General features: G+C 37.1%; 1 protein-coding gene across 6 annotated transcripts in view; it reads left to right on the forward strand.

Moving 5' to 3' along the window:
• Positions 1–23,482, forward strand: part of JAK2 (Janus kinase 2) — a 97,567-nt gene that overhangs the window by 26,018 nt on the left and 48,067 nt on the right. For 2 of the 6 annotated variants that reach the window (XM_065655736.1, XM_065655737.1), the window contains exons 2-4: positions 7,543–7,743; positions 12,358–12,499; positions 16,665–16,915. In XM_065655736.1, the coding sequence (XP_065511808.1) occupies positions 16,696–16,915 (220 nt within the window). In that variant the 5' untranslated portion in view covers positions 7,543–7,743; positions 12,358–12,499; positions 16,665–16,695. Of the gene's footprint in view, positions 1–7,099; positions 7,139–7,175; positions 7,744–12,357; positions 12,500–16,664; positions 16,916–23,482 lie in introns of those variants that run through there. The other 4 variants (XM_065655740.1, XM_065655735.1, XM_065655738.1 and 1 more) reach the window with 3 other exon arrangements.

The raw sequence follows: 23,482 nt of genomic DNA on the forward strand, positions 1-23,482 counted from the left end.
CCCTGTGGTATGGGATATGATTCTTACAGTATGCTCTGCAGTATCTGATTTGGTAGCCTGGGGATGCTAGGCAACTCACAGAGCCTAAGGGAACTGGGAAAGCAGAGTCCTTGGTGGGGAGTCACAAAAATTGGTTTACTTGGGTGAGTTTGGAAGACTCTATCTGCCAGAGGTAGGAGGAGAATGAAAGAGTCCTATATGCTCTTTCTTACAAGACAAGAAAGTTTTCTGTCCCCCGAATGAATCAGTGTGCTGTCTCTGTCTTCTACGTGAACTGAGGCTTCTGGGGTTTTACTTTGCTCCTTTTCTCTCATGGAGTATCTCATCCTTCTGGTGTCTGTCACTGCCTCCCAGCAAATAATAGCTATAAGAAGGTATTTTCTTCTCAGTAGTAGTTTCAACTTCTTCCCAAGTTTTCATTTGCATTCAATTACATTTCCAAAGGTTAAAACAAAACAGAATGCTTTGGCAGAAGTCGATTGTGGTGGGATGCCTTCATTTCCTTCCTCTTTTTGGATTTTTCTAGGAATCAATGGAGTCCAGACTTTTGGTCATGTTCAGTAGTTATGATGTATCATCCTTGTATCTACTGAGATCAAGGAGGTTCCAACCTACTAGTATTTTTTTTTTCCATTTGCCTATGCACAATCACATTTTACCGTGTGTGTATTAAGGTTAAGCTTGCATAGCAATCTGCTAACTTTTAATTAATTTTTTAAAAAGGTCGAGTAAATGCTAAGTGACTGAGGTTATTTCAGTTAAAACTCCAGCCTGATTCTGTACCCAGTTGTGGGTGGAAGGTAAGAGAAGAAAAGAATTCTTCTCCATCAGAGAAGCTTAGTGGGGAGGAGGAATGGGAATAGGGAAAGAGACTTTGGGGCTCAGACTTGGCCTGCTCATGTGTGCTTTGACCTAATAATGCATTCCAAACTTGGACTATTTGAGCGACATCCGGGTTTTAGAGTAAGGGATTCTCAAATCTTTGTGGAAGATCTTGCATTTTGCCTTAACTCTCTGTTCATGATACCTGTCATCCTATCCTCTCTTTTGATTCTATTTTTTTCCCAAGGATTTGCTTGCTTTTCCTGTTGCCCACTCTTTTTCTTCTTTCTGGCAGAGACTCTATACAACACAAAATTGGTCGAAGTCTTTAGGTGTGACTCAGCTGCTCTGCATACGTCGCTTAACAGGACATAGTCTGAGAGAAGGATAGTTTGGCTTTAGGAGGTTGCCCCATCAGATGGGATGGAGTCCTTCACCAGAGGATGAATCCTTCCATTATGCTGTCTCGCTGTCAACAAAAGCATGTGGCTGGTAAAAGGAATCACAAGGGAAGACTCTGTTGTGCTGTACCACTTCTTACATTATTTTGGTTTTAAGGGATGTCTAACATCCTTTATGGATTGTGGCAGTTGTCAAATCACCTTAACTTTCTTTCTGAAAAAGAAATTGCTATATCACTTGCAATTCTGTCTGTCCGAAGTATCTGGCAGGATCTGTCCTGGCTTATACTATCCTTGCATGTGGTCATGGTGATGTACGCCAGTATCTTGAGGTCAAGTGTTAAATGGTGGTATTGTCTATGAACAGTTTTCAGAAAGGTGGGAGAAGAAGCATCTCCTAAGTAAGATAAACTTTACTTCTTTTAGAACACTTGTTTTATTTACCGCTCGGAATAATGTGGAGGCATTAGGTTGACATAGTAATACCACTTGGACTGGATCAGTACCACAGAATCATGAAGAATCCTGTTTCTGCTGAAGGCATGAGTGAAATCTTGGTTTCCTATGAGGTACTGAGCAATACACACACAGGTTTCGACAGAGATGTTCACAGTAGTGTCACATTTGTTACCTAATTCTCTTTTTACTGAACTCTGAAGAGTAATTGAGAATGGAAATCTTAAACAGTTTGCATAATCATTGTGTCATGTTACTTATATTCCATCTATGTCTTTCCCTCAATGATTTTTTTTTTTCCCTTGGTATGGTTTGGTTTTTATTCTTACACATGCCCTTTCTGTTGAACTCTGTGTGTTCAGGAGTTTCTTTTTCTTTCTTTTCCCTGAGGTTTCCTTTATATACTAAAAGTGAAAAATTAAACTGAGGCACTGCATATGGGGAGAGTTACGGTAAGGATCTAATTTAAAAATGGATTTCCTTTTGCAGTATTTAAGCAGTTTGAAGATTTGAATGGCACTTCCTTTATGGTGTTACTTAATTTTTCAACTATTTACCTTCCTCAAAAGGAATTTGTTGTATTAATTATTTTGTGAAACAAAGAATTGTGTTTATATCTGATCCTGCCAGTTGCTCACAGTGTGAACTTAGGCAAATAGTTTAGACCCTTGTACTGCTATTACATCTGGAAAATAAGAAAGGTGGCAGTGTTTTATGTAAAGCACCCTAGTATTGAAGCGCAATGCAAACTGAAAATATGAAGATTACTATGCATAGTTACGAACTTGTGCAAATAGGTAAAGATTGCCTAGAATAGTGGAAGTAATCTGGTGGCACTGAGGCTAAGTGTGCCACTGACAGAAGCATACTGTCTTCTACAGCAATACCGGATTGTGGGGTTTTGTTTTTAAATTAATTTGGTACCAAAGAATGCTACTGGTGATCTAAAAAATTAAGGCCATGGTCTGGTTTCTCCTGTTATATGGGTGGAGTTTTCTTATATTTGCTTTTGTCTGTGTGCCAGTCAGAGAGATGTAATTGCACTGTGACCTTATTTGCTTTAACAAAATGAAACTCAATTCAGTTATTTGAATTGGCGGACAAATATAATGATGTTTGGTTTGGATCTAGGTGTGGGTGGACTGTTTCTTGCATGTAGTAGAGGTCAAAGTCCTTACTATGTACAATTAAGGAAAAAAATCTATTTAAAATATTGTTTACTGGTAGGTGAGCAGATGTCACAAGTGCTTAAGGGCAGGAGGAAGCACAGGGATATTCATTTATACTGGAATGCCTGGTCAGAAGTGGTCCATTCAGACATTTTTAATTCTTGCTTAAGATTTTTGATTGAATTTAGTTTGCTAATTGGAATATACATTTGACAAATGAAATAACTAATCGTATTTATAGTAATTTGCAGCTTGGTAAGGTATAGCTTCAGGAGCTCAAAGCATGCATAAATAGACGAGAGATCATGGTCTGTTTTAAACTTCTAGTTGATTTCAGTGGGTCTCGGCAATTTGCCTTATACCTGAAAATATATGCGCAAGAACCTCTTAAAGTCACTAGTTCAGCTGGAGACATGTCTTATTTGGTGTAGTTCACAAGTTACCAAAAAACTCATTTGGAGTACACTGTTATTTCACTTGTATTCTAGACGTAGGTCCCGATTACCTTATTAAAAGTAATTGTATTAAAAGAAATAAAAAGTGCCAAAGAGTCTGCAGTATCTTTAACAGGCCTTTTTTGGGGGAATAGCCAGGTTTTTAATTGTATAACAGTCATAGCTTGTTTTTGTCATCTCTTTGTTACCCACATGTTAAATAGTGTGGAATCCTTAAATTTTTTTCTGTTTTGCTTTGGGGTCTGGTTCTTGAAATCTATGAAAGTCTGCTCCTTTTCAGCAGCTTGTTCCAAACCCTGGCAGAGAGGTCTGAAATTCTTAGTTGGCAGAGCTGATGTTGAAGCTGCAACTAAGTATGTATAATATGCTGAAAAGTTCTGTAGGAAGCTGAAGTAGCTTGGGAGTTTGAGATTGATATAGGAAAATCTTGTTCTGCTATTTAGAGTATCCTAAATTTTGAACAGTTCACCTCATGTAGATTTGAATTTTCCATCCAAAAGTGGGTGGGGAGAATACCACCTTTAGGCAAGATTGAATCAATATGATTTTTGACTTAGAGCGAGGTCTAGCAGAAAGAACTGATCTGTCTTGGTTCACATTACTGACTTGGTACCTCCCCAGAACTTTCTTCAGAGCAGTGGGAACTCCTCTGAGATTGAAATACAGATGAAAGCCTGAGACTTCAGGGCTCAGAGGCAAAGCTTCTGTTGGAATTTGACTTCTCTACTGACAGACTTGAGAGTTTTAAGTTGTTGGTGGTTTTGTTTTCTTCTCCTAGGCTTCTGTCATCAGATGGGCTTTTAAGAATAGTTGAATAATTGTTCAGTGGGAATTTTGTACTGATAACTTTTTTATAAACAACTTATCAGTTTAAAAATATGGTCATGGTATAAATGTTTCATCTTTATTTTGTAATGCTTTCTTGTAGAGGAACTGATAATAGCACAATCTATAGCAGCACATTTTGAAATCCAGAAAAGAACACTGTATCTTCTTATCTGATCTTCTGTATGTCATAGACCAGTTACATTTTGGCTTTCCTCTTCCACGAAGTTCAGTAACACCAGTTTATCAAAAGCCTATTTTGCAACAGTGCCTGTCGTTTTGATGCTTTAAAATAAAGAAATAGAGAATCTATTGCTTTCTTGACCATTTCTTCCAGTAGTTTAGCATTCTTGTTTCTGAGAGAGAAAAAAAATAGAAGTGTTTCAAATAGGTGTTTATTCTTCAGCCTATTTAAATAATTATTTGCTTTTCTGTGTGTGTTTTTTTTTTTTTTTTCCCTTGAATCCACGTCAGGCAGTGTGCTGGAGCTTTTTGATCTGTTGGGGCACAATTCTCAGCGTCTTGCTTTGTGCAATTTCCTTACACTTTTTTCAGGATATAATGTCAAGAATCCTGAAAAAAAAGTTTTGTATCATTCTTATTGCATATTTCCCCAAGTTCTGAAATATGAATATAGGGAGCCCTTTGTAAGTGTATCTTAATTGGAAATATTTTCTTTTTCTTTAAAAGTGAAGCATACAACTGAATTGCATAATCATACTCAAAACAGAATTCTGTAAATACTGGACACATATGATGATCATTTAACTTTTCAGGAGGGGAAAAGGGGGAAGCACCAGTCTCCCCCCCGCTTTTTTAATGTACAAGAGAACACAGAATATTAGACATGATACATTGTGGAGATATGATTGTCTTAACTGAACTTTTATTTTTCCCTGTCATTTTCATTAGCGTTTTGAAGAATCTCCACTAACTGCATATTTTTTGACAAACTTTTGTTTACTTTCAGAGCCCTGGGGTTTTTGGCTTAATTTTTTTTCTGACAATCTGTGTTTATAGAGATAACGTGATCTTGGCAAAGCATGTAGGGCTGTATCTTTGCAAAAGCTGGCTGGTATTTCAGATAGGGAACAAGTGGAGAGGTCTCAGGCCATTGATGATTAAAGAAGCAGTAAGTAAACTATCAAGCAAGTACGCTTTCCTGAATTATGAAGATAAAATGTCAACACTGCTATCATAAATTATTCAACAATATGAAGCATTAGAATAGTGTTTAAAAAAAGAATATATGCCTTTAAAAAAAAATCAAACCTTCAACTCTTCTATCAAAGAATAACAGAAACTGCAATATTTATGTATATGATAATTGAACTCTAAATCATTATTTGATAGGCCTGTGAATGCATTTATATAGTTGTGGTTTTTAGAGTATTAGTATTTAATTAAAGTTTCATTTGCAGAAATCATTTGACTTTAAACATTTCTTTGGCACTGTCTCACAAGATTGTTGCTCTGAAGTCTCAGAGGGACTTCTTTGTGTTTTGTTGTATTGCATTATGTGACCAGTCACTGGTTCTGTTGGGATTTATAAATGTGATTTAGTCTGTGCACAATGCCTATTTGCAGCTCTGTTAAATCTGTATAGATCTAAATTAGGGGGCAAGGAAGGAGGTGTTGTGGTTCTGTGAGATTTTTTGGGGGGGGTGGTTGTTTTTTATTTAAGGCAGGTTTTTTATTACCTAATTTAGAGCTTCAGGCTCTAATGTTGCCTGGATTTTTAGCTGCTTCTGCAATACCAAAGAAAATTTAAATTAAAAAAACAAAATGTGTTCTATAGATGGCATTGTATGGAATTGTATTTTCTACAAAGGTAATTCTAAGCACTTATAAATATTATTAGTGTTCCAGGTTTCTGTAACTGATGTGTTGTTGTAAAGAGCTAGCTTTGTTTTCCTCTACAACACTTTAAGCACTTTTCCAAAGGTGGGGGGGGGGAGAGAAACAACACCAAAATCCCCCAGAAACTCCCTGCCCCTTAAGGAGGGAATTCGTACATGAAATTTGCATCAAGTCAGGCATATTGATACACAATTTGTAAACTGAAGCTGGAAAATCAGGGTAAGATGAAGATGAAAAGAGTGGTTTTGGAGAGTCGGAAGAAGAGACTGGCATCTCTTGCTCTTGGATGTTCGGTAGAGATTGCTGATTCACTCTGACTTAAATGTTATCCTGTTTACATGCTGACAGTTATTTCTGCAAAATGCTAATTTGTTAAAGCATGTTTTCAGATTCTCTTCAGATCGTGTAAAGGCTGGGATAGAAGTAGGAGGTAACTTCATTCATCCAGATGTTTTCACATTTTTGATGACTGTCTCAGATTTACTAGTCTTTCCCTCCCCCACATTTTTCAGTGAAAAATGTTACAGGAAACAAGGTCATGCATGTTTTATCATGCAGCACATTATGCAGTGTTCCTGTCCAAGACCACTTCAGCCTTTGCTTTTGTCAGGTCATGGACACTGGGAGAGAACAGAAATAAAAGAACTCCCAAAATGAGAGCACCAGGGACAACATCTTAACTGAAAGTTGAAACTGAAGGTGCTGTCTCACCTAGAACAATATAGCAAAGAGGCATGGTGATACCATTTTGTGCAATTATTTCTCACTATTCATAAGGTATAAAGTACATAAGGATTTCAAATTTCCTTCATCTGTCTTTTGAGGTTTCAGTAACATTTTTTTCTTAAGTTATTCTGACACTTGGCCAGTAATCATATATATCCTATACTTGATTCACTTTTCCCTGCTTTTTTGATGCTGTGTTGGAAGAGAATAAACCCAAAAGAAAAGTAAATGTCTTAACCCACGGAGGGGAAAGAAGGTTTTAAAACGTTGGGTTTACTCGTTTGTCTTAACTTTACCCCTTCCTCCTTCTGTGTACCTGTTGCTTGCCTACAGAAGACTAGCAGTGTCACTGCCCTTCCCCCGCCCCGCCACATAATCTCCTGCTCCTGGTTCACAGGAAGAAAATTCTCGCTCTTCAGCCCTGGTGAGTTTCTGCACAGTGTAAACACAGATGGCAGTTGCTGCAGAGGCAGTAGTTCCACTGACCTCCGAGGAGAGAAGTTGCCAGGCTGAGGAAGTGAGATAAGAGGGCAAGAAAAGGGAGATGACAGAACTCGGAAAGTCCGAAAGGGTTTAATTTTTTAAAATCCAGGTCCTGGGGACAGCTTCCTGAACCAGTCTCAGGCTGGGCAGCTTATCCTAACAGCCAGTGGCAACTGGAAAGAGTTACGACTGGTTTTCCTCACAGAAATATTTGTTGTCAGAAACCCCTTATCTTCTGTGGAGGAAGAGAACCTTGCATTTTCTACCAGGATATAACTCTGCTTGAAGAAATAGTTGTGTTTTTATTTGCCTAGAAGATACTCCTTTTTTTTTTTTTTTTCATAGACTCCAGAGCACTCCGGTAGTCAGAGAGCATAAAGAATTTCGTCAAACATCTGATGCCCTTCAGAAGTACCAAACTGTGGCAAGTGGTGCGTCTTGGCTGTTCTCTCTCTTCCACAGTTAAGCTGCTGAGAGCCAACATTTACGTGAGAAATCCCTGCCTGCCACAGGAGGAAGGACAGGTCTTCAGAGGCTGAGCAAAAAGTAACCGTTTTGAAACCTTTTCCATTGTGATATGGCTGGTGTTGTCTGTTGTGCCGATGTTCAGCGCTCTCAGACTGCAGCGTGAAATGTGTTACTTCCAAAAGCTTCGTTCAGCCTGCTTGGGTCTTGACAGCATCTGCTAAACTGGCATCTGTTTTGTAACTGTTGATGCTATTCTTTGGCGATGTAATACTGTAGCAACAAATGTTGGTTTGTGTTTTAACAAATCCCTGTTCACTTATGACACTGGGAATTGCATTTGCGAAAGGATAGCTTGCTTTCTTCAAAAGTGTCTTCCAGCATCACCTCCCTGCTATCTCAATCTTGTAGTGTTTAAGAAAGCCAAGCCATTTAACAGGCTGCTTTGTTGCTGTTGTAATTTTTGCTTTTGTTTGTGCTCTCAATATTTATTTTGAACTCTGACTGTAGCTGTAACTGTCATATGTATTCTCTAGAGGTCATCAGAGGGGTTTCCCCCTAGACAGTGTTTTCAACAAAAATGCCTTTTAATAGAAAAATACTACTTTCTGTTTCAGTGGTGAGATGGAACATTTTTTCCACTTTGAAATGTGATTTTTTTTTTTTAAACCTTTTACAAAATTGTCTCCTAATTTCTTGGTAATTCACTAGTAGTTGTTTTTACATAGAAGCCAGTGCCTTGGTTGTTCAATGTAGGACAGTGGTTCTCCATTTTTTTGTAACCGAAAGCCAGCAGGCAGAATGAGAGTAGTAGCAAGTGATCCTCAGGAACACGTTTTACTTTGAGTTAGTTTGCTTCATGCACACAAGAACATTGGCATTTCCTTTTTTATATCTTTGTGAAAGAAATCAAAGAATCAATTAAGGAAGACCCATGTTCTACTAATGAACCCTTATTTCATGGTCTGAGCTATTAAACAGCTCCGTTTTCAGTACAGTTCATGAAACAAAGTCTAGTATGATGTGGTGCACTTGTGAAAATATCACTTAGTCCCAGTTTTGCTGTTGTCATCTTTGCAGTTGTTTCTTGCATGAGCGGTTTTTTTCTTGTGTCAGTGGCTTTACCTTGTGTCAGGACAACTTTTAGATCCCTCAGTAGTCAGGGCATATTAGAAAAAGACCATGAAAACTGAAGACATACTCTACAAAACATCTTTAAATATGTTTTAAGATAATATTTTATATTTTTGTGACAACTATTTCTAAAGTTAGAACAAATATAACCTGGGAAAAGACGGCAGAGTTTTATTAATGCGAAAGCTAATGCATTTAAAGCACAAATTAATTTATGTCTAAGCTTGACATCTGTCATCTAAGCAATGGAAGAAATTCTCAGATTTTCCAGATTGCTTAGTGGTTTTAAAGGTATTGTTGAGTACTTTGATAACGTTAGTCAGAACATCGTTTCCTCTTGAATATGCAGTGGAAAGATGTGAATGTGTTGCTGTGATTTTTTTTTTCTTTTTTTTTCTTTTTTTTTCCTGAAATACTAGCTAATGAGCAGAGACTTCAGAATCTCTTGCTTGTCCTTTAAAGAACAGTGGCATTTCTGCACATGCTGATGTTTTAAAAATACAATACTTTATTGCATGTTGAAGTAGCATATGCATTTGGTTCATTGAAGTTAATATACTTTTGTGTCTAAAAAAACCCACCAAAAGAAACCTGCATACACAATGCAAATCAGATCAGATGTACAAGGAATAGTGCATGTTGTATGCAGAATATGAATACTATTATCTGTTTAAAATTTTAAAGTTTTTATAGCATAACAGGCCATGCTGCATGCATATTATGAAAGTTCAGTTGTGCTCCTTTTATCTGTATATTCAAACTGAGCTGTGAATACTATAATTAAATGTTAAGTATACAGATTAAGTGTAAGCCCAACTAAACAAAACTATTAGAGTTAGGAAACTTTGTAACTTTTTTTCTTAGTCTAATCTTGGGTTTAGAGGTAAAAAGTTAAATTTGGTGGTCTTGTAACACAGTACATGATGCTCTTTAGAACTTACTGATGTACCCCCATAACTAATGTTAAGACCTGTTAGTACTTTTTGTGAGACTTTTCTAGTCTCCTACCTACAATCTTAACCACCTATCTACCATTACTTGGGAAGATTTTAATGATTTATGTTTGCAATGTTCATTCAAGTGCCTTGAAAGAAGCAGGTGTGTATAAGCAGATAGAAAGTGCACATTTTTGTCATCTTCAGTTTACTAAATATGTCCTGGTCTACTGGCAATAAACATGTTGAGTTGTTGGGAAGCAACTTGTGTCTCCAAGGCCTGCCTTGTGAATGGAGAATGCTGTTTTGATCTTTCTCCTCTCTTGCTAGCAAATTGCATATTCAAGGTACTCAGTGATACAGGCAAAATGAAAACTAGTTGTATTTATAGGAATTCTGAAGGCTTGCTGAGAAGTGACTGTTTCAGGTTGTAGAACCTCCTCTGCATAACAAAATCTTTATTGTGTTCTTCACAGAGAACAGAAACTTGGAGATAATGGACTAATTTATTTTGACTGAGTTTCATTAGACTCTAAATTCATTTTGGAATTGAGTATTTAAATCCTTGCAGCTGCCAGAAATCTAAGCTGGTATAGACTTGAACAGATTGAAGGGAAAGAGCACATGGGGGAGCAAGGCCGCTGGCAAGATGGTGCACTGTCAGATTGGTACAACTAAGAACGTAGGTAAAAATTCTTCGCAGCTCCGCTGCTAAAAAAATTGTGTCAGATGAGACTTACTCAGCCTGAAAGTATGTACACTGAATAGTTTTATAAGGTCTTGATGCAGACCCTATAAAGAGTTAAGTCTGTAAATACGTGCAGAAAGAAAAGTGGTTGACTCTCTCTTGGGGGAAAAAAAAAAGAGAGAAAGAAATACGTTACTATAACCACTGTGAACCTGTTTGTGAGCTTGGAGTTTTTCATCTCTGAATTTCCTTGCTTTTTGTCAAGAGCCATGAGCTGCTCTTTCATAAGCAAGCAGTATTTTTCTTCTTTGTCGTGTAAGGAGAGATTTGATGTTAGGCTGCTTTATCTAATTTTTGCCTTTGAAATGTAAGCTGCAGTGTCACTGAGCGTATTCAAAATGTTGCAACCCTTATTCTATAGGGCTCTGCAAGGCAGAGAGTAGAAGTGGTTTGAGTTCTTAGCTTAACCTGGTTTGTCCCGTAAGTTCATTAGCTGTATGAGACAGCTGCTAATGATGTTAGACAATTAATCTGGAGTTTATGGAAAAACTACACAATTAACTACAGTTCAGTAAATCTTAACGCAGTTTTGCTCAAATTCAACAGCCTGACAGGGAATGATGAAGGCAGGGCAGTTCTGAGCATGGAACAATACTTTTAAAATACAAAATAATTTAGAATACCCAGCAATGTGCATTGGTGTGAAACCTGCGTGAGAGGTGTCGGTTCTGTGCTCTCAGATCAGATCCATGGTATGTGTGCTCGGTAGGTCAGTGGCAGACTGCCGTGACCCAAAAGAGCTCCCACTGCCCAGGTCTGGAAAACTTGCATCGACTGGGATGGACTTTGTGTTGGATGTTAATTAGCTGGCTAGACAGCACTTGGAAGAGAATCCCTGGAGCTGCATAAAAAATACACAGCTGTCCAAACAAGGCAAAACTGCTTATCTCTGGAGCCAGTATTGCAAGGGGAGAAATGCTAATCATTGCTGAAACAGTCTTAACTGCTGTGGGGAGAGAAGCTGAATTTACTGCTCGTTGTAATGGATTCCTTTTTCTTGGGGTATTGGTGATACACTCAGTAGACACACAGCACATGGTGCTGAGGAAATAGTGTTGATTTCTTTCTCTTGTGCCCAGGAAGATTTTTGCCTGAAGAGTCACCAAATATAAAATGTGCAGAGTTCTCCCATTCTGAACTCTTCTCTCTTTGAACTTCCGTTGTATTTCATTTCCCTCTAAGTTTTAAAATTCATTTTTGCTTCTCTGTCGGGCCCTTTCCTATATTGGGAGGATCACAATGGGGAATTTATAATTTTTTCGCTGCTGCAGGAAGCTGCTGTTGTGCTTGTGTTTTCAAATGGTGTTTCTCGCAACCACAGAACTGTTGTGCAAAGGGAGTGAGGGTGGGTGTGCCCTTGTCCTTCCTGCTGCAAGACACTTGGTGTTAACTTCCACATGAATTTGAAATGAGTGACTGTTGTCAGTTTTCAAATAGAATTCATTTTTCTGGCTAACGAGAGTGTTTTTACATGAAGTAAGCATACCACGTCTCTTTTTGTAATTACTTTGCCTTTTTCATTTCTTCATGTAGTGTTATCAGTGGTTTTCTTAAACTTATGCTGTATTCAGAGAAAATAAAAACATAGTGCAAAAAAAAAATTGGTAATTATATTTCAAGTCAAGTGTCTGGTTCATACACCAGTTGCGTGCTAGAACTGAGGAGGAGTCTCTGATAATACCAAAAATGTGGTTGGTTTGTTTGTTTGTTTTTTAACTTTGTATTTAAAGAAACCCTAAATTTAAAAAGTTCTTGGCAAAGAAGACAGGAATTTGGGCAAATGAGATAGGAGTGGATCACTCTATCTGAATATAAACACAGATGTAAATTCTTAAATAATGATGCATTATTTTAACATTAAGTGTGTTTTTATTGCAGATACATTATGTTCCACCACTGCTTGCGTGCCTGCTTTGTCTGACCTGTGGATACCAGCAGCAAGTGGGTGACTTGTGATGTGCTTATTTAAAAGGCTTCATCACTCTCATGTTTCCTACAGAGATTTCTCGAGTGATAAAAGGTAATTAACAGTCAGGGGTTTATCTGTAGTGAGAGAATGCTCTGATTCTTGAACCTCCAAAGATGTATGTATGAAATGGTATGGTTTAACATCCTAGTCCTGGAGGCTTACCTAGAAACCCCCTGGCTCCCTCCCGTGCCCCCCCCCACCCCAACAACAATGACGACCAAAAAAACCCACAATAAAACAACAAACGAACCCCCCCCCCCACAACACTAAACTGAGCGGGGGGGGAGGATTATTTCCAAGAAGAGAGTTTAAATTTTGCAAAACTGATAGAGCCCATAATATTGTTCTGAATGGAGCTGTGAATGCTGCATATTATTAAATCACGATAATTTTGTATGCCCTCCACATTTTAATGAAATTTCTTGCATAAGTTTTGGTTTTCAATCTCATTGCTTAATTTCTTCCTAATTGATGTAAAAAGAACCATATGAATTAGTGCAGCCTAGTGTGTCCGGTAAAATTAATTCTCTGTTAGGTGCATTGGAGGTAAGACAGCAACAGACGATTGCATGTAAACACATTGCATTTTAGATGCTGGTGATTATGGTTAGAACAATATGGGGAGTGATTAATCTCCTCCTTTAGAAGCTGGGACTTGAAAAATCATCCAGATTAGGAACATTAAAATAATCCTATTAAATCAAATCCTCTGCTCATCAGTACCAGAATCACATCTTCTATAGTTAGTAGCTTTGATCTCCAAATCAAGATGTTTATATTCTGTCCAGATTTTGTTATGCATGCTTTTTATATGTATAAATAGACAGGCCATTTTTCACTTTATTATGTCAGACACCCACTGTCAGATATGTGTGTGGACCTGGTACATAGCTCCTTTATGGCAAGCAAATACCTGTGTGGTACTGTAACTCACCTACAAAAGTCCCATTCTGGCTAAATTAAATGCTTTTATATAGCTATGGGAATTCCTTACATGAACATTTACATTCTTTACACAAACACAGAAATTATTTTAAATTACAGTATGTTAACGAATCTGTATGCCCCAGAAGAAGATACTCCCACGTGTTCTGCAAACAGGTAGATTGATGCCTCACAGTATATTTAGTCTCAAATTGCTCAGCTGTCACAACAGTCAGAAGAATAGGTCATATTTTAGATATTCTGGATGAACAGCAATTAAATTTTGGTGCCATCTTTAGTATTTCTGTTGTGCTGATGTAATGGTCTCTGGATGGAGCAAAGAAGGGAAAACCAAGTGTGTCCAGTTGGAGACTTTTCTGGTGAGAAATACAGGTGAAAGCAATTTTGTTAATGATGAGCTCTTCCACACCACTGGTGAGCGGTGACCGTGTGTTTCAATTACTGCACCTGTGAGGCTGTGTCCACAGAACTGGTTTACTTCGATGTATAGGACAAAGGCCAAGGAGATATATTTTCTATTTTTCAGTGAAGAAACTAATTTAAAGATTTCTTGCTTTGACCTGTCTCTTTTTTTAGCACTTAAACATAAAAGACAAACTTGAAACCTGAAAATTATTTAGGTTGAAGTGGTGACATAATTATACAAATAGTATCTTTGGAGATTTTTCACATTATCACGTGGAACCTTTGAAATTATTGCAAAAAAAAGAGGAGAGTATTCAGTTACAGTATTTACTTTGCATTTTTTTACTGCATTTTGTTGATATTTCACATTCTTAGTTATGATTAAGCAAGGTTCTCTTCTTGATTTATGGACACTTTATATAGAAGCAAAGAGAGAATGATGAGTTGGGTTTTTTTTAATGGCAACTGTGTTTGTAAATAAACTTTACGAAGGAGAGCCAGGCACAAGTATGTCTGTTTAGTTCACTTTTCAAATTGGCTAGTTTTTCATTTAGTTCTATAAACAATATTTCCATTCATTGTTGGATAATCATAACACAAAGAGACCAAAATGAAAGGATCTGTCAGTTCAGGTGAAGGTTTATATTCAACAGAGGGTTAGTATTAGAGTATTTTAGAAAAAATACTGTGGTTATGGAAGAAGGCTTCTGCTGGAGATTAAAGCTCTGAATGTTTTGTATAAGCAAGTGGTAAAACAGAAACATTACATCTTGCATATTGTTAACAAAGGTAGTGAGAAATCTTCAAAAGATGATGTTTCTAGTGATGTAGTGGCTATTTTCTTCTAAGACACATGAATCCCTTGATGAGTTAAGAGCAATGCTTTTTTTTTCTTTAGTTGCACACTTGTTACCCATGTGCTGCCTTTGCAGCTGAAAGCACAAATCTTCTCATTTAAAGGTGGTTAGGACTATGACTGAGGCACAGGGAATCCATATACTGTGCTAGATCAGGACCCAGGGAAAGTAGTGAGTGAACTTGCACCTACAAATTCAGATTTGTATGTCTGTAATACACTGGATCTTTGCATTGCTTAGTTTGGGAAATAAAATGGTGCTGTTTTCTCTTAGTGGTGGTGTCTTTACTTTTTTTTCCTCCCCAGAATCACCATCATGGTAGCATAGATTTATCTTCCTGCACTTGTAATTGAATATTTTTGTTTGTCACATAGCGCGGTGTTTAGCCTTTTTTTGCAACAGAGTTCAATATAAACAAAAGCTGTTGAAAATGGCAAATGCAAAACAATAAATGTAGTTTTAAGTTAAACATTAGCATTTTCAAATTCAGTATATTTATTAACTGTTCGGTATCTTCAACATACAGTGGGATCAAATGCACCTTCAGCAAGTTTGCAGATGACACCAAGCTGAGTGGTGCAGCTGATGGGTTTGAGGGATGGGATGCCATCCAGAGGGACCTTGACAGGCTTGAGAAAAGGGCCCGTGTGAACCTCATGAAGTTCAATGAGTCCAAGTGCAAGGTCCTGCACATGGGTTGGAGCAATCTGCAGTATCAGTACCAGCTGGGGGATGAAGGGATTGAGAACTGCTGAGATGGACTTGGGGACACTGGTGGATGAAAAATGTGCACTTGGAGCTCAGAAAGCCAGTTCTATCCCATAAAAAGAAGCACAGCCAGCAGGTCAAGGGATGTGTTCACCTCCTCTACTCTGCTCTTCTGACACCCCGCTTGGAGTCCTGTGTCCAGCTCTGGGCTCCCCAGCACAAGGAAGATGTGGACCAGTCCAGAGGAGGGCCACAAAAATAATCAAGAGTGCTGGAAGAAGAAAGGCTTAGAGCTGGGGTTGTTCAGCTTGGAGAAAAGAAAGCCCTGGGTAGACCTTATTGAGGTCCAAACCATTCTATGATTCTAAAAAAAAAATCAAACCTTTATAACTGGTGTCTTGTTTAGACCTATTCTGCATTTTCAAAATATGAAATGCTGTATTCCAGGTGGTAGTTACTTGGAATGAGTTTTAGTAAAAGCAGACCTTATAGACTGTGGTTGAAACTTTTATCGTAAGCATGGATTATACTGATTGAAATTAGAGTCACAGAAAAGCGAAGACATTCTTTGATTGGCTTGTGCAATATGTTGTCAGTCTCCCTCTTTTTTTAATTTGCATTATTAAATATACCTGTGGCTACTTATTGAGTCATTAGTCTCTTTTTAAAAAAATACATTTATCAGGGAGTGTTTTTAGCTCAAGTTCCTTATGAATAGACTTAATCAGTCTGGAAGAAAGTGGTCTTGGAAGTCTGCCCATTCATAGGTACAAAACAAGTCTGCTTACATAGAGTCTCAACTCAGCATGTTTTAAGTGTCTACTTAAGACTAAAACTCAGCTGAAAGGTGCTATTCTGATCCTTATTTTCATCAGTGCCAGTTTGTGACCTAGCTAGTTGTTTCATCTTGTAAGTTGTCAGTGAAATCTTTGCATTTAAACAGCAAATATAATGAGTTGCACAGATGTAAAGGGATTATTTTGGCTTTCAGGTTTACCTAGCGAGTTTCAATTGGACAGGTGAACACACACTGTGTAAAATCCAGTGAGCGGTAATAAATCCTCTAGTTTTACTCCCAATTAATATCTTTGTTTTTCCTGTCATAGTGTCTGCTATATTTCAGACTAAGGCCATGTAGTAAATCAAAGAGAAACGCAACTTTTAGTAAACTTTCTAAGCCATTCTCTTGTCCTCAGTTGTTAATATTTTTCCTGTGGCAGAATGATACTATCATTATGTAAGAGTATTACAAGCAGAAGCAAATATAGCTAGTCAAGAAGCACTTCTTACATTTCTTTTAGGCAAGTGTTCTGAACAGAACTAAAACAAAGAATGGCCTGTCTTACAATGACAAATATGGAAGGTACAGCAGCTTCTACTGTCAGCCAGAATGGTGACATCCATGGGAATACCAGTGCACCCAAGCAGACAGAACCATTGCTCCAGGTGTACCTTTATTATTCTCCGGGGAAGACAGGAGGAGATTACCTTCAATTTCCAGCTGGAGAATATGTTGCAGAAGAGATTTGTGCTATTGCCTGTAAAGCCTGCGGTAAGTATGTACATAGTGCTTTTCCTAAAGAAGGAGTGAAATTCAGCTTAATGCAAGAAATAATCGAGAGCTTATAAAAATGGTGGCATTTTAACTGAAATGCTAATCTCTGTTCTTTCAGAAGTAATCAGTTTCAGAAGTAATTAGCACCAGGCTGCAAAACTGTTCCTCTTGAAATGGTTGTGAAACTGAGAATACAATCAGGTGGCTGCCATCTTTTTTCAAATAGTTTGAGGGTATAGTAACATTTATCTGGAAATCTTCTTTCATTGAGCTGAGATGTAGTTTGGATAGTTACATCACAGCAGAAGCTGGAAATAGCTTGAATTACTTCATGATGCAACCCTGCAAAACATCTTTCCTGGAAGTTATGTGTATAGCATATATTATAAATGCTTAATCACTTTGCAGATGGAAACTGTTCTGTTAGGTATAACATGACTGCTCGTGTGTGTGTGTGGTTAGTGCTTTTCGTAATAGTTTAGGAAATAAAGTGAGTAAATTACAGGGTGGTATATTTAATATAAATAAATAAAACATTTATGTTTAAGAATGCCTTTGAATTGTTACATTTACCCAGAGTTTAACAAGAACAGGTGCTGAGGCCCATAGTGGAGTAATTCAAGAGTGCGTTTTGTGCATGTGTCTTTCTTTCATTGCAAAAGTAGGTTGAATTTGTGAATATAAATTAATTCCAATAAACTCAGATATTAAAATGACTGTCTTTTTATTCCTCATGCACATGTGCACACATACATATGTACACAGAGTATCTCCGTAACTTCTTTTAGGCTGTCAAAGGTACGAGGCTGGATTTGTCTTTCAGCTTTCCAAGTGCAAATTTGCATTTCAGGTGCAAATGAATTTAAAAGAAAGGCCTGTAATTCCCAATCTTTCTTTTCCAGGGGGTCACAAATATGAAGCTGCTGACTCTGACGCTACATTCTATTATGTCCAAACATCTTATGCTTTTGTGGGGGTTTTTTTGTCTTTTGATTGCTATGCTGTTTCTAAATATGATTTTAATGACTTCTGGGAGGGATCTGTCAGTTTTATTCTGTGCTGTCGAATGTCTTGTACTGACTGAATTGCATGCTGTGAGTTGGCAATTCGCGTGTATATGCTAGCTTCACAATGATTCTTGTGGATTTAAGCCCTGTTGCTCCTTTGAGTTCTTTAGGTGTGGCAGAGTCTGACTAAGAATCTGAGTTCATAGAGTTGCTTTTCCTGTAGTGTGAGCACTTTAGTCAAATAAGCACGTGTAATGAGTTCCGCAGAAGCACTGCCTGGGATTAATTCTGAGAGACCATGAGGAAGTGGTATTTTTAAGTTTGCGAAGTTTCAGCCGTGTGAGATACCGCTGCTCTAATGATGCGGAAGGTTCGAGTTTGACAGATGGACCTGGGAGTATTCTTGAAGTTAAGGTATCTTTTTGATGGTGACTCAAGATCTTCCAGATATCTTCCACTGTGTCCCCAAGGTTCTATAGTCTTTTTCTTCCGGTTGAAGAAAAAAAAGTATTGTCTCCCCGCTTTAGAAAATATGCCCGTACTAATTTCTGTAATAACAGTGGATTTCTTCACATTGGTGCCCATTTTTGGGGGGCTTCAGTTTTGCCTCTTGTTACATTTGTCAGTTTAGTTCAGGCCCTCAGATACGGCATCTAAGGGTGTATAAGGCTAGTGGGGGAGAGGTTCTTCACTTTCTGAATGTTGAAGTGATATTGAATTTTTATATTAGACAATAGTTATATATTTTTAATGGAAATAAGTAGTTGTAGTCACTGAGGGTATTGCAGAGGGAATGAAGTAGAGAACAGTTTTACTAGATAGTGGTGAGAAAAATGCTTTAACTTAGATATTCATGTACCAACTTGCCAGAATATTAAACTGAGGGCTTGTATCCATCAAATTCAGAATGTTTAAAATAACATGATCTTTGAAAGAATATACATATGATGATACACATCAACCATGACATCAGGTATCTTGCTTCCTTTGCTTTCTATCTGACCTTTTTTCGTGATGGGGGAATAACATGTCATCTGAACACAAATTTTTCACTTATTCTTCTAATGCATTGGTTAGTTAAAGCTCACCTTCCAGAAAATCTCCCAACCCCGTCTGAAATCATGGGAATAGCAGCTACCTTGGTGGTTTAGTTAGCTATTTCTACTGTTACTGCTGGTGTCTCCATTTTTTTTTCTTCCCTTTTCTCTGCTTTGAATTTTCCTTGCTTCAGTTTTCAGATGTTTGTTCAAGTTGTTTTTCTTCTTTCCTCATCACCAACCCTAGGGAGATATTGATGCGCCATAATCAAATTATCTTTACACTTTCTTTTTGATAAAACTTAAACCGATTGATTTATTTAGCTTGAATGTCATAATTCTTTTATTTTTTTTATATCTTCTGCAGTTTCACAGGAAAATGTGCAGCCCAGGCCATGTATTATGTTGGTAATGTGCATGAGAAGAATATCAAAAGTCAAATTCCTGCTAACCCACAAATCTGATTAGTATCCCTTGACATCATCTGAAAGACTTCATACTCTATTTCTTGTTTTGTCAGACCTCACAAGTCCTTCTCATTTCTTTCTAAGTTGGTAGAAAAGGCAGAAATTGCTTCAGCTTTTTGTTCTTTTTTTGTAACGGTTGTTAGTGCTTAAATCATGAGGTACCACTTATTATTTTCTGTTTTTACTACTAGGAGATTTTATGGTTGTACGACAGAACACACAGGTCTGCAAAGCGTATGCAGTTAAATAATGTCTGTGTTGGCAAGACTCATCTTTCAGGAGTTGGTTATGAATGAGAATGCTTCATAAAGACAGTGGTTCAGGTAGTAGACATGTCCAAAGTGTAGGAAACTTGGTAATTGTTAATGAACTTTCTCCGTGCTCTGAGCAATTGTTAGATCTCTTGATAGCAGAGCTGGTTACATCGAAGTACGACTATTTGTTACTGGCGGCAAGCAGGACTGAATCCAGGCAAACATCAGGAGTCACAGTCTTGTTATGTACCTTTTACACTGTTCAAACAATTGAAGGTTTTCCAGTCTGTGCCGACTTTAGATCTGTTGTATATGGCAGGTACTGGCTGTACAAAAATTAGTCTGTCTAAATATTATGTATTTGCATGCCAGCTTGAGGCATGCATGCAGAAGCTAAGCCTTTTCTTATTTTATTTAAAAACAAATTTCTGGTTTTGGAAAAACATAATAAATGTGAATTTTCTTTTTAATATGGAAAACTGCCTGAGCAAGAAACTGAATATCCCATTTTCTAAACAGAAATGCAAAATAAATGTAGTGTCGTGAAATTAATGGTTCAGCAATTGTATGTTAACTAGTATTATAATTGTTGTGTAAAAAATTATAATTGTTACACCAAAACTAAGGGAAATCTTTGCTCTCAGCCTGAGATAAAAAGTGGAACAAGCTGAGGGTGGGAATAAAATCTGACAGTGAAATTGTTCTAGAGATTGGAGAATCATTGTGTTAGATGTATCTTCTAAATTCAGTATTAGAGACTTGTTTTCCCAAATCATGATCTTAAACCCCTTAATTTTCTCCTCCCTCTCAAATAATCTTAAATGAAATTTCTTTGAAGCTATTTTTAATGTTTACGTTCATTTTATAAAAATATCAAGCAATCACAGACATTTGAACACAAGTAGCAGTAATGGTTCACAAAAGCCACCAGAGTTGATACGAGATAGTGATAACGTAAGCTTGATGTGGTATTTTACAGAGTAAAGAAGTACGGTCATTTAAAGAATAACTATAAACTTTGCTTTTAATTTTACTAGAAGTGTAAACTATGAAAAACTCTAGAAATCTGTTTAAAAATTAGCAGGTGTAATTGAAAATAACATGAACTGAATTTTGATTTGGTGTAGGTAAACCAGATGCAGACTACTGGAAACATCTGAAGTCTTTGAATTTGAACCTCAGATGTATTTATTTGTATACAGAAAGAAGGATATTTTGTATACTGTATTATAACTATGCTATACAAATAATTTTGCAATAAGATGCTGTTCAGTCTCTTGTAAGTGGATTTAAGAGTTTTTATCATCAGATAAAGCAAATGGAAAGCAAACCAAAAAAGCAAACCAAAACAAACGAACAAAAAACCAAACAAAACACACCACAACCACACAACTGTGGACTGTAACTTACCCAAATAATACATTATACACAAGACCAGTATTACATGGAAAAATGATTTTCTTTTAATTTTTAAACTAACACTTTGTTGATTTATTCCATTGGCTGAATTATATGGGTAAAAAAAACCCCATGCATTGCTTCTATATATAATCCAGATTGTTACTGAATTGAAGTTCACAACGTGAAGATTTTTTATGTTATACTAGGCAAGTGAGTTTGTAGATCACAGTTAATATAGTTACAATTATAAACAAAGCATTGCTTTAGTGTTAGCCACATGAATTTGTGCCATGTTCTTGCAAATCTTAAATTAGTATTAAAGTGTGCAGAGCTAGCTACTTTAAATGTAACTACAACCTTTAAATAGGACGCTGAAAAGTATCATGGCAAAGTCAACCAAGGAGCATAGTTTTGGTTTGTGTCTTACATTTCTGCTATGGCTTGTCCCCCTGGTGTATATGAATCCAAAATTTCTGTAGGACATATTTGCCTTATTAATCTACTTTCTGACAGGCTTTTGTTCTGATATCACCACTACTCCTCTTTTAGGATCATTAAACCCTGAAATCTTAACTTTTTAATGGAGGCAGAATCCTGAGAGGGAACCAGTTTGATAATCCTGTCTGGGTTGCTGAGTTACAGGCAGCTAGCAGTTAACAAAAGACCTTGAATTTGTTAATGTCTGTGTGTGTGTATTTGTCTGTTTTTAATATTGATATTCAGAAACTCCATGCAGGAATGTTTTCATTCTCACCCAATTTGCAAATGGGTTGAAAGTTCCATGGTACTTTCAAAACATTTAATGTGATTAAGCACTGACAGTGTCTGCACTCAATTAAACATTTTCAAGGGAACGACTGTATTGCCTGATACGATGATTGTGATGATCTATAGTACCGCCTTGTTTGCGTGATTCAGAAGAGTTTCCTTGTTAGTGGCTAGAGCATTTTAAGCAGATTTATCCTTAATATGCTCACTTTTCAAACTTCACATGACTCAGAGTTATAATTGATTATAACTGCCCATTGTGGGGGGGGTTGTATGTGGGGGGGGTGGGTTTTGTTTTGGTTGTTGTTTCGAGGGGAGGTGTGGGATTTGTTTTGTTTTGAATTAAGTGACAGCCTTCCCTGAAAATCTGCACACAACACAGCTCCTCCCTCCCAAGGTGGGGGATGGATTACTCAGAACTCTGGGCAATTCTGTTTTGCCAGGAAAGGAAACATATCTTTTGATTAACTATTCAGAAAACATTTTGTTGGCAGGATAGTGATATTGAATGTGGCGTCAGAGTTTGGTAAGCCTCCAGTTTGTATGAAAGATGAGGGTAAGATACTATTTTATGTAAGAAAAGCCAAGCAATTTTCTGCCTGGTATGTATAAGACTTCTTAAGTTTTAGATGTGTGTGAGAACTGTCTAATGCTTGTATTGGACTTTGAAAATCAGAGATTTTGAAAATGTTTCAATCATTATTTCCATGTAACTAATTGCTTTCATCTGTATATGTCCAGTGATTTGCTAATATGGTTGAATTGACAGTTTCATAAGACCCTTGTTTCTACTGTAGACAATGCATGGCTTCCACATTTCATCGTGGTGTCATGACTTTCTGTGATTTACAGTTTTGGTTTTTTTTTTTTTTTTTTACGGAGAGTCAATACCTAATGAAAACATACTGTATGTGTGAAAGGGTACCTAATGCCAACAAAAGAGGAAATACAGAAAAACTATGTTTCCATAGCTGCTTCAGGGTGAACCAAGTAGTGTGACTTGTCTCTATGTGGACTTTTAAAATTATAATGAGGAAAAAAACTACTATGCAAATCATTCTTTTTTTTTTTTTTTTTTTTTTTTAGACTGGAGGTAGAAGTTTGAGAAACAAACTGTGTTACAGCCTTTCATGTTACTTGTCAATCTGTATAGTATGATGAGGGTCCTTTAATTAGCCTTACAAAGTACTTGCCAAGAGATAGTTAAGTTTTGTCTTGCAATAGTCCAGAGAATTTATTGAACAGCCCTTTATCTGAGTCATTATCTCCTCCTAATTAATCATTGATTTGATAGCAGGGTTAGTGCTATGCAGGAATCTAGTACCTGTTGTGAACAACTTTTTCGATTTTACTTGTTTTAAAAATACATTTCTCAGAAGTTTTCGCTATTGTCAACATGTCTAGGCTTCATCAAACAACATTGATTCCCCAACTGCACGCACCTCCACCTCCCATACCCAGCCTTTTGGTTTTCATTGTTTCTGGAGAAAACACTTAAATATTGCAGTTATCATTCACTTGAAAAGTCCTCACAATTAACAGTCCTGGTAAGAATTACATGAGAAGAGATGTTTCTGGCCTCTCTGCTTTTGTCAGATATTTGTGGACAATTTTCAAGACTGTAGTAAGG

This window comes from Caloenas nicobarica, chromosome Z (genome assembly GCF_036013445.1).
Source record: "Caloenas nicobarica isolate bCalNic1 chromosome Z, bCalNic1.hap1, whole genome shotgun sequence".
NCBI lineage: Eukaryota > Metazoa > Chordata > Aves > Columbiformes > Columbidae > Caloenas > Caloenas nicobarica.